Source organism: Bidens hawaiensis, unplaced genomic scaffold (assembly GCF_021521415.1).
Source record: "Bidens hawaiensis isolate Kalapana, Puna unplaced genomic scaffold, B.hawaiensis_p1.1 tig00015551_1, whole genome shotgun sequence".
NCBI lineage: Eukaryota > Viridiplantae > Streptophyta > Magnoliopsida > Asterales > Asteraceae > Bidens > Bidens hawaiensis.
The window spans coordinates 373,497-382,514 of NW_027492392.1; the positions used below are offsets into that span (position 1 = coordinate 373,497).

A 9,018-nucleotide genomic window follows, 5' to 3' on the forward strand; every position below is an offset into this window, starting at 1 on the left:
ATTCAGAACGAATCCAGGATGCGGTATCCTCCAAGGTAACAGGTATCCTAATCACATTATTTATATAACACAATCTTTTCTACTTTCTATGTTTAGCAAGTCAAAGACCGTTGCTTGATCTCCTGGAGACTCGTGCTTTCAGTTGATAGATCGTGGCAGAAAAGGAAACGTGTTGATTGAGAGATTAACGGCTAATTAGATTTAGTCCAAAAGTTTCATAAATTATAGGCAATAGTTGTTAGACTTTGTTTATTATAAATAAAGCTCAAAACAATGATCATAACACACTCTAGCACTCGAGAACTTACTAGTACTCGCATTCTCTGTAATCACGATCAAGTTTGAGCTCCACACTTGTAATCATCTTTATTATTAATAAATCGGTGGTGATAGTTTTCACCACCCGGGTTTTTTCTTGTTATCCTAAGGATAGCAGGTTTTTTCCTCGCAACAAATCTCTGTGTTCAAACAATATTTACAAACACCTAGTCCCATTTTACTAATTTGGTTGTAAAATCACTATTGTCAATTTTTTACCAAAACAAGTAACACAAAACTTATGGATAGAATTTACTCCCTCAACATAAACAGGAAGCTTGATTTCCCCCACCGTACTCTTGGCTTCACCATTTAATCCCGCCAGGACTGAAGACTTTATAACAATTTCAGATTCAGGAATGTTCATTCTCTTCAAGGTTTTGAGCTGGATGATATTTACGAAGCTTCCGTTATCTTCTAGAATATTGCGTACAAAACAATTAGCAACTTAAAGGGTTATAACCAAACCATCGTGATGAGGATCCTGAATGTTATCCCGGTCTTCAACATTGAATAAGACTCCGGCTTCTTTAGGCAAGTTCATCGTCTTGGTTGCTCCTTCTGGCCTTTCTGCTTTAGCTACTTTGGCAATCCTCTTAGCTGCCGAGTAGGATGCTTTGCATATATCTGAGCCTCCTGAGATAAAATTCAAGATTCAAGCGCCTCGTGGCAAGGATTCCCCTCTTGGGATCCTGCTCAGGATCCCAATTTCTGTTCTTCTTTCCCAGGAACTCCTTTAAGTGGCCCTTGCTGAGTAAATAACTGATTTACCTTCTGAGGTCAATGAAATATTCCGTTATGTGGCCAAAATCTTCATGAAAAACACACCACTTGGATTTATCTTGCCAAGCAACGTTTTTCTCGTTCTTGCGTAGCCATCTTGCTTGTTCACCTAGATCCTGTAGAGCACATTAATCCAGAATATCAACTGAAAAACAATAATAATTTAAATTAGGATAAGACCCATCATCCTCATCGTCATCCACCATATTGACCCTATCATTTCTAAAATATGGCTTGGATCTGTATGGTTTAGAGGATGGGGACGCTGACTTCCTTTTTGGGTGGTTATAGTTGTTGGAACTGTCCAGTCTCTGTTGAATCCTCTTGTCTTCCTCCAGTTTGATGAACCTAAAGGACTTGTTCTTCACTTCGTCCAGGTTTCTGCAAGGATTCATAACGAGATCCTCATAGAAAGATATATCTTTCTTGATTCCCATTTTGAATGCTTGTACCGCCGTTGCTACGTCGAGGTTGGGATCTCCAAGGCTTCCATGCTGAACTTGCTGACATAATCCCTAATGGATTCATTATCACTTTGGTTCACCCTATACAAATCACCTGTTAACCTTTTGAAGTTTCTGCCACAAGAAAACTGATTATTAAAGAAGTTAACAAAATGAGAAAAGGATTGAATAGATAAAGGAGAGACACTTAAGAGCCATTTTAAAGCAGCTCTAGTTAAGGTTGAACCAAAGCCTTTGCATAAGCAGGCTTCCTTGAGATCCTAATGTATGGGGTTGATCTCCATACTCTCACGGTATTGTTCGAAAAGCTCTTTGGGATCCGTAGTTCCATCATATATCTTCATGCTGGGAGTCTGGAAACGCTTCGGGATCTCAGCATCGCATATGGGAGGTGCAAATCTTGAGATCTGGTGGCTGCTTGGAGACATTACTTGAATTGGCTGAACTATTCCAGGATTAATGCTAGAGATTAACTCCTTGAGTTTTTGCAATTCCTTTTGCACAACTGGAATAATACTGGAATCCTGCGAAGAATCAAGGTTAGTCACAGGTACAGTAACATTATTATTGAAGTTACCAGTATTGGGATTCCTGGCTGAGGATCCTGCGACAACACTAAAATCACTAGTAACATTGCTTCTTGTAGTTTCGACAGGATCACTTGCTCTTGGTGCTGGTTGCATGCGCTAGAAATCATCATAGCGATTCCCCTGGGATCCTGACACCTCGAAATTCAAGGCTCTAGGCTGCAACGGAGTGAAGGATTCCTCCGCCGACTTCTTTCCTTGTGCCCGGATATCCCGTAGCTCCCTTGGGACGGAGTTGTTGGTTTGCTTCTGAATTTCCATGTGCTCCTTCATCTGCATTAAAATATCAAATATATCATCGTTAGACATAACAACAGGTCTTGTGTTGCAAGACCCTGATCATTGAGTCGGCACGCCGGTAGAAGGTCTTGTTGTAGGAGGAGGCATGCCACTCAATCCTCTGGCTCTTGAGACGTTAAGGTCTGCGTTGGTTGTGCAGTAAGTGGAAGAGGAAGTGGTTGAGCGACTCCGAAATTGCGGACGAGATGGATGAAGATGTAGCCTTTGATTGAGAAGCCATTTTTGAGTAGAGATTTGCAAGGTAATGGTTTATGATGAATTTATGTATGGATTTGAAGATGAAAAACACCACTTGCCCCACGGTGGGCATCAAACTGTTTTGGTCAAAAATTATCGAAACAATTTCATGAACAAATTCGATAAGTGAGGTAGTGTGTTCTTCATAGAATTGACAAAAGATTGTAGTAAAGTAAAGGGTTAACAAACGATACAGCGAGGAAAATCCTTAGATCCCAGTGAGGATCCTCAGAAAAAAACCCTGAGAGGGGAAAACTATCCCCTGCCTCAATTTATTAAATAAAAGTGTTGATTACAAGCTGAGAACCAATTGTAAACAAGAGCTAGAGTACAATAGTGAGTGTAGTGAGTGAGAAGTGAGTCATATTTCGTTTACATCAGCATCTATTTATAATAGAGGAAACCGACTGTTATCCCGAAAAATATGCCTATATTCTAGTTCTTCAACTTGGGCAGCACTCATATAGCCGTTATTGACTTATTCCTCTTATTTTCACGTGTTAATTAACTATAGCTCCGACTTTCAAGCATGACTGAGTATACTAGCCGTTTGTTTAAGTAACCTGCAAGCATAAAGATTAGTATAAATAATAAGGTTCAGGATTTTGAACCTGCTAAGGATCTCGAGCTTCAGGATATCACTCAAGATATAGGTCAGGATCCCAAGTGAGAAATTGACCCACAGCATTTATCATTATAGTTTTATCTCCCCTCTACTAATAATCAATTCAACAAATATAAAAAAATAAATATGGGCAAACAAAGTTTTCCCCAAATTTACAAAAAATCACTTCAGTTTCTCTCTTCACCCTATAATTTACGCTCACAGCCACTTAAAACCCACCCTATAATTTGCAAAATCTACTCACATACTTTTAGGGGATGTGTAGAGAATGCTCTTACACAACACCCTCAATCTTCTCTTCTTCATTGGGCAATATTCTATATAACAATTTGCAGCACTAGGCAACCTCCTTCATTGTTCCAACTGATACAACTACTTTAACCAGTTACATAATGTGTTTAAACTAAGGGACTGATTGACAATTTTGTGCTAAATCATTAAGAGGCTCGACCGATTAAGGGATAACCTATAATTTTTGTGCTAAATCACAACCACTTAAAACCCCACCCTATAATTTGCAAAATCCACTCACATAATTTTGAGAGATGAGTTGAGAATGCTCTTACACTACACCCTCAATCTTCTCTTCTTAATTGGGCAATATTCTATATAACAATTTGCAGCACTAGGCAACCTCCTCCATTGTTCCAACTGATACAATTGTTTTAAACAGTGACATAAAGTGTTCAAACTAAGGGACTGTTTAACAATTTTGTGCTAAATCATTAAGAGGCTCAACCGATTAAGGGACAACCTCTGAATCATTCAACATGATTTTGAAACTTATTCATTAAAAGGCTTTATGAACAATTAAAAAGTGTTTTTTAATGAACCAAACATACTCTATATCTGACTGATTGAGAGATGGCCTTCAAAATCCATGTTCGTTTTATATTTGTACCTATTTACTCAAAATTAGAAAAGTGGAAAATGTAAGTTACCTGCACCCCCAACAACTTTCTTATGTATACAACCCATAGGAAATAATAAAGAAAACAACAAAATTGGATATTGGCCCATTTCAAGGTAAACTTGATACACGTTACCTACATATGGTGATGTTAATTACTATAAACTATAAACTCTAATACTCATGCGATAACTCTAATTATAGACGAACAAAAAGAATTGTTTTTTAGTACTTTTCGAAAAACAGCGTTCTAACTCTTTTTAAAAGAGCATAGAAAGTAAAAAAAAATGTTTGCATTTTGTTGACGTGGAAAAGTATAATAATACATAAAAGATTTCAGTACGCCTTTAATTAAATTGTTTTATGAACCGTGTTTGAAGGTCTTTTAACACCTTGTAATACCGAAAGAGTCCAAATATTCAAACCCTTTACCATGAGTTTCTTGAGGTCCAAGAACCACATATGTAAGATTTGTCTTCGAAAAATTCAAGGTTCTTGTTTTGTTTATGTTCGACGATCTATAAATACTCATTTATTTTCCACAAGAAAATCCAATACAAACACACAAAAGTACAAATTACGAAATTTCACTCATCTTTCCTAACCCTATGCAACGATCAATCTCCTCAGCTAAAAGCGTCTACCGCAACATCCTCCAACAGCACGAACCACCAACCGCATCCATAGGGCGGCAGCTACCGTGTGATGTATTTATCAACCACCGGGGGATCGACACCAAGAAGAACATTGTCGGGCTTTTATATGATCATCTCATTCGGGTAAATATAAGGCCTTTCTTGGACAGTAAAAATATGAAACCGGGAGATAAATTGTCAGAAAAAATCGACAATGCAATTACCGAATGTAAAGTCGGGATTGTGGTGTTTTCTCCACGGTATTGTCAATCTTATTTTTGTCTGGATGAGTTGGCACGAATTACGGAGGCTAAGAAGAAGGTTATGCCAGTTTTTTGTGATGTTAAACCATCTAAGCTTATCGTTAAAGACCACCGGAAGTACTCTAAACTTGAATTAGATAGGTTCAAATGGGCACTCGAGGAGGCTAAGTGCACTGTTGGGTTAGCCTTCAATTCGTCAAGCGGGTAAGTACTAAATTAAAATTGAAATTCCAAGATCAAACTCTTTTTGTAAAAGCAAATAACTTTTTTTATAACATACACCCTCACACAATGTGAAGATTATCACATACATTATTTTTATTTAATGGTCGGGGGAATACATGTCACACAAATATCCCGGGGCAACTTTCTCGTTTCTCCATATCAGTTCTATATATATTTTTTTTTCATCTAAATCTCACATATCCAAAACCATTGAAATACAATCATTTTTCATCTCACCCATTCTAATCCATTTTTATATTTTTTTAACATAATAATGATGATAAAAAAACAGAAAATAATATAATAATGCAATGATAAAAAAATAATAACAAATAAAATATAATAGAGTTTTACTAATATTTTAAGAATATCAAATATGAAAATAATGGTAATAAACTATACTAATAATAATGATAATAATTTAATAATAATGGAATATAAAATCATAAAAAATATTATAATACAAATATACCAATAATAATAAAATAACATCATATGAAAAACAAACAAATGTAACTTGTATAATTTCACTCAAAGCAAAGCTATTGTACACACTACCAAGACTGTGGTTATGGTAAACCTGACCTCTACCCTATGAGATAAAAAGAGTGTTTCTACTGAGATCCTGATTTTGAAACATTTTATTCTTTCTTGTATGATATAATATAGTATGGCACCCAAGAAAAGCATTACAAGTATGAACTAACAGCTTCCAATACACGTAGTAAAGAAAATCATAGCCGATAATCCAAAGTACTACTCATGCAGAATGTACAACATTGTTAACATATGATAAGACGTAAAATTACATAGCTACACACAAACAAGCATATAAGAATGCAAAAGGAGCCTAACCCCTAACGTAATACTGTTAAACAGCACTAAGAAAAGTCTCGGTCTAAAGCTAAGCAAATGAAAAGCTAAGACCCCCATGAAAAAATTGATCAAAAACTATACCCTCTCCAAATAATCCATAACCAAAAACGACGTCTTCAAGAGCTTCTATCCCTGACAATGTTCTTTAAGAGGTGTAAATCAATCAAATCATGCCTAATCCGACCATCTCATGTCGGTTTGGGTCTATCTTTACTTCTCCTTTCCTCCGCATTTAAGGGTTTCCACACTTCTCACATGAGTCGCTACCTTTCTCTTCTTGACATGCCCTAACCGTCTGAATAACTTCTGCCTTATCTTATTGAGATACATGCAACCCCTAAATTCTCTCGAAAAACTTTATTTCTTATTCGATCCATCTCTGTGTACCTGTACATCCGCATCAGCATTCTCATCTTTAATACCTCCAACTTTCTCGCATGTGCACTCTTGATAGCCCAACAATCCATTTCGTATAGCATAGCCGGTCGTAACAACCCTATAAAATCATAATTTTCATATCATGATGTTATCATTATATTTTATCATAGTTTTCAATTATTCATTTTAGTTAAATCACCTAATTACATCCGGTTTGTACATCAGAGAGGAATATGAATAACTGAATGTAGTCAAGCTGCCCTTAAGTTTATTTAACTAAAATGTACACGTAGAAATTACAATTTAACTAAAGAATTGATTAGGTGCTTTACAACTTCAACCGTAAAAAGTAAAAACAACAGTCCATCATGGTGCGTGGATATTGATGCATACTACATGAAGCATCCATATCTGTGCATGATAATGTGATAATTCATGCTCTTAAGAATTGGACAATATAAGTCAAAATGCATCAACGAATGTTTAGCTCATAATGCAAATATATGGTATGTTAATTTCTACATTCTAAGTTATAATGCATCTTTTGCTTTTACATGATGTTTAGGGTTCATATTGATTTTTTCTAACTAGATTTCGTCTGAAAAATTCAGGGACTGGCCGGGATTTCTAATGACTACGACAGACGCGATTATCCAAAACATAATAGAGGTGGAGGAGCAGCATCAAGAATAGTAAAAATCGATCATCCAATTAAGTTACTCGATGTCAATATTGGCCAAAACAGACCATTTATAACCTGTACACGTAATTCAATTTAAACATATGAAGTCTATTTTTTATGTTCTTTCACTAATTCTTTATTTTGTTATTTTTTGCTTCATGTAATGTCGATCTTCAATAATCAATAAAATGCTGAAAGTGTTTGTTATGTTTTCTTTTTAGCTTTTAATAATATATGTTTATTGGTGATTTTTGTTAATTAGGCCCGACAAAAATAAACATATGGCATAATATCAGCTATTCAAGTAGACATGCTATCAAGCAGAGGATTTTTTACATAGCCCAAAGAAATTAGAAACAAATCAAACATCTTGGAATGCTATCTTGGAGACTACTTCAATAATTTATATGAACTTGTTAAAATGTTTCAGAAAAGTGGGGCCTTGGTATGCTAAAGGATCGAATTCAACTGTGAATTACAAAATATAGATAGTTAATCACTCTCTAAAGGCGGGACCAATACCAAGTGTACACACTATATTCATAGATAATGTAATAGATACAAATAAGCTAATCAACTTTAATGTCACATCCCGACATAAAACGGGGAACATCAGGGCGCTACATAATTAAAATCACAGCACATGACATGAATGTAAACTTTCATTCAAATAACGATAGCACTGTTTCAACACATAAGCAAAAGGAACATTTACATATTTTCCCTTGTTAAGTGTCTCAATTATATATTTCCCAAACTTAAAAAAACAATTACATATCTCTCCTCCCTTAAACATATATATTACATATTTACACAATCCATTAAAATTATTTTATTAGTAGACTATTATACCCCTAATCTTAAAAAATAAAATAAATACAAATTAGACATATAAACATAAATGTCTGTTGCACCATCTTCCACCTCTTCCTTATTTCCTCAGGTGGCAACCCTACAGGCATACCGTCATCTTCTCCGGTGAATTCCGATCTCTCTCTCTCTCTAGCCAAACTACAACACACAACCCACCATTTCACACAGTCCCCCGCCATCTTTTACCTGCTTGCTCAACCCAGCGACAATCACCAAAACCCACATTTTTCATATCCGAAGCTATGGTGATAGATGTATACGTGGCTGATCTTGTTTTATCGTCTTGAGAGCTTATGGGCTGGGGAATCGGCAGTCACCAAAGGGGTTAGGTGGAGAGAGATGGTTGAAGAGGAAAGGTCATGGAGAGAGATGGTTGAAGTGTAATGGGGGTGGTGGTTTGCGACGGTGATGTAGTGGCCGGAAACTCGCCAGATAATTGAGTTTGCCGGAACTTGGAAGTGGCTTGGAGAAGAAGGATGGTTATGTAGTGTCCGGAAACTCAACGGATAATTGAGTTTGTCGGAACTTGGAGGTGGCTTGGAGAAGATGGATGGTGTGGTGGACGGAAACTTGCCGGATAATTGAGTTTGCCGAAACTTGGAAGTGGCTTGGAAAAGATGGATGTGGGTAAGGGTATTTTAAACAAGGGTAAGGGTAAAAAGGTAATTTGATTTGAATTGGGGCAATTTGTAATTAATTTTTTTGATTAGGGATATATGTAATTGTGTTGTTTAATAAGGGGAAATATGTAAAAATCTCTAAACAAAATATTGTTTCAAATAAACAGAATTTAAAACTTGTTTAATAGTCTTCTAATGCGGCTTTATTCTTTTATCCGCTACGTGAAATAAACTTTACCTTT

At 36.1% G+C, this 9,018-nt stretch overlaps 1 protein-coding gene across 1 annotated transcript; it reads left to right on the forward strand.

Annotated features, from left to right (window-relative positions):
• The first annotated feature begins 4,570 nt into the window (after positions 1–4,570).
• LOC143549374 (putative 2' cyclic ADP-D-ribose synthase BdTIR) lies at positions 4,571–5,454 on the forward strand. The gene has a single exon (XM_077040278.1). The coding sequence runs from the start codon at positions 4,833–4,835 to the stop codon at positions 5,328–5,330; it is 498 nt and encodes a 165-aa protein (XP_076896393.1). The 5' UTR covers positions 4,571–4,832; the 3' UTR covers positions 5,331–5,454.
• The last annotated feature ends 3,564 nt before the right edge of the window (positions 5,455–9,018 follow it).

Bases quoted from the DNA above. Each gene is read 5' to 3' on its own strand.
- LOC143549374 (XM_077040278.1), top strand. From the start codon at position 4,833: ATGCAACGATCAATCTCCTCAGCTAAAAGCGTCTACCGCAACATCCTC.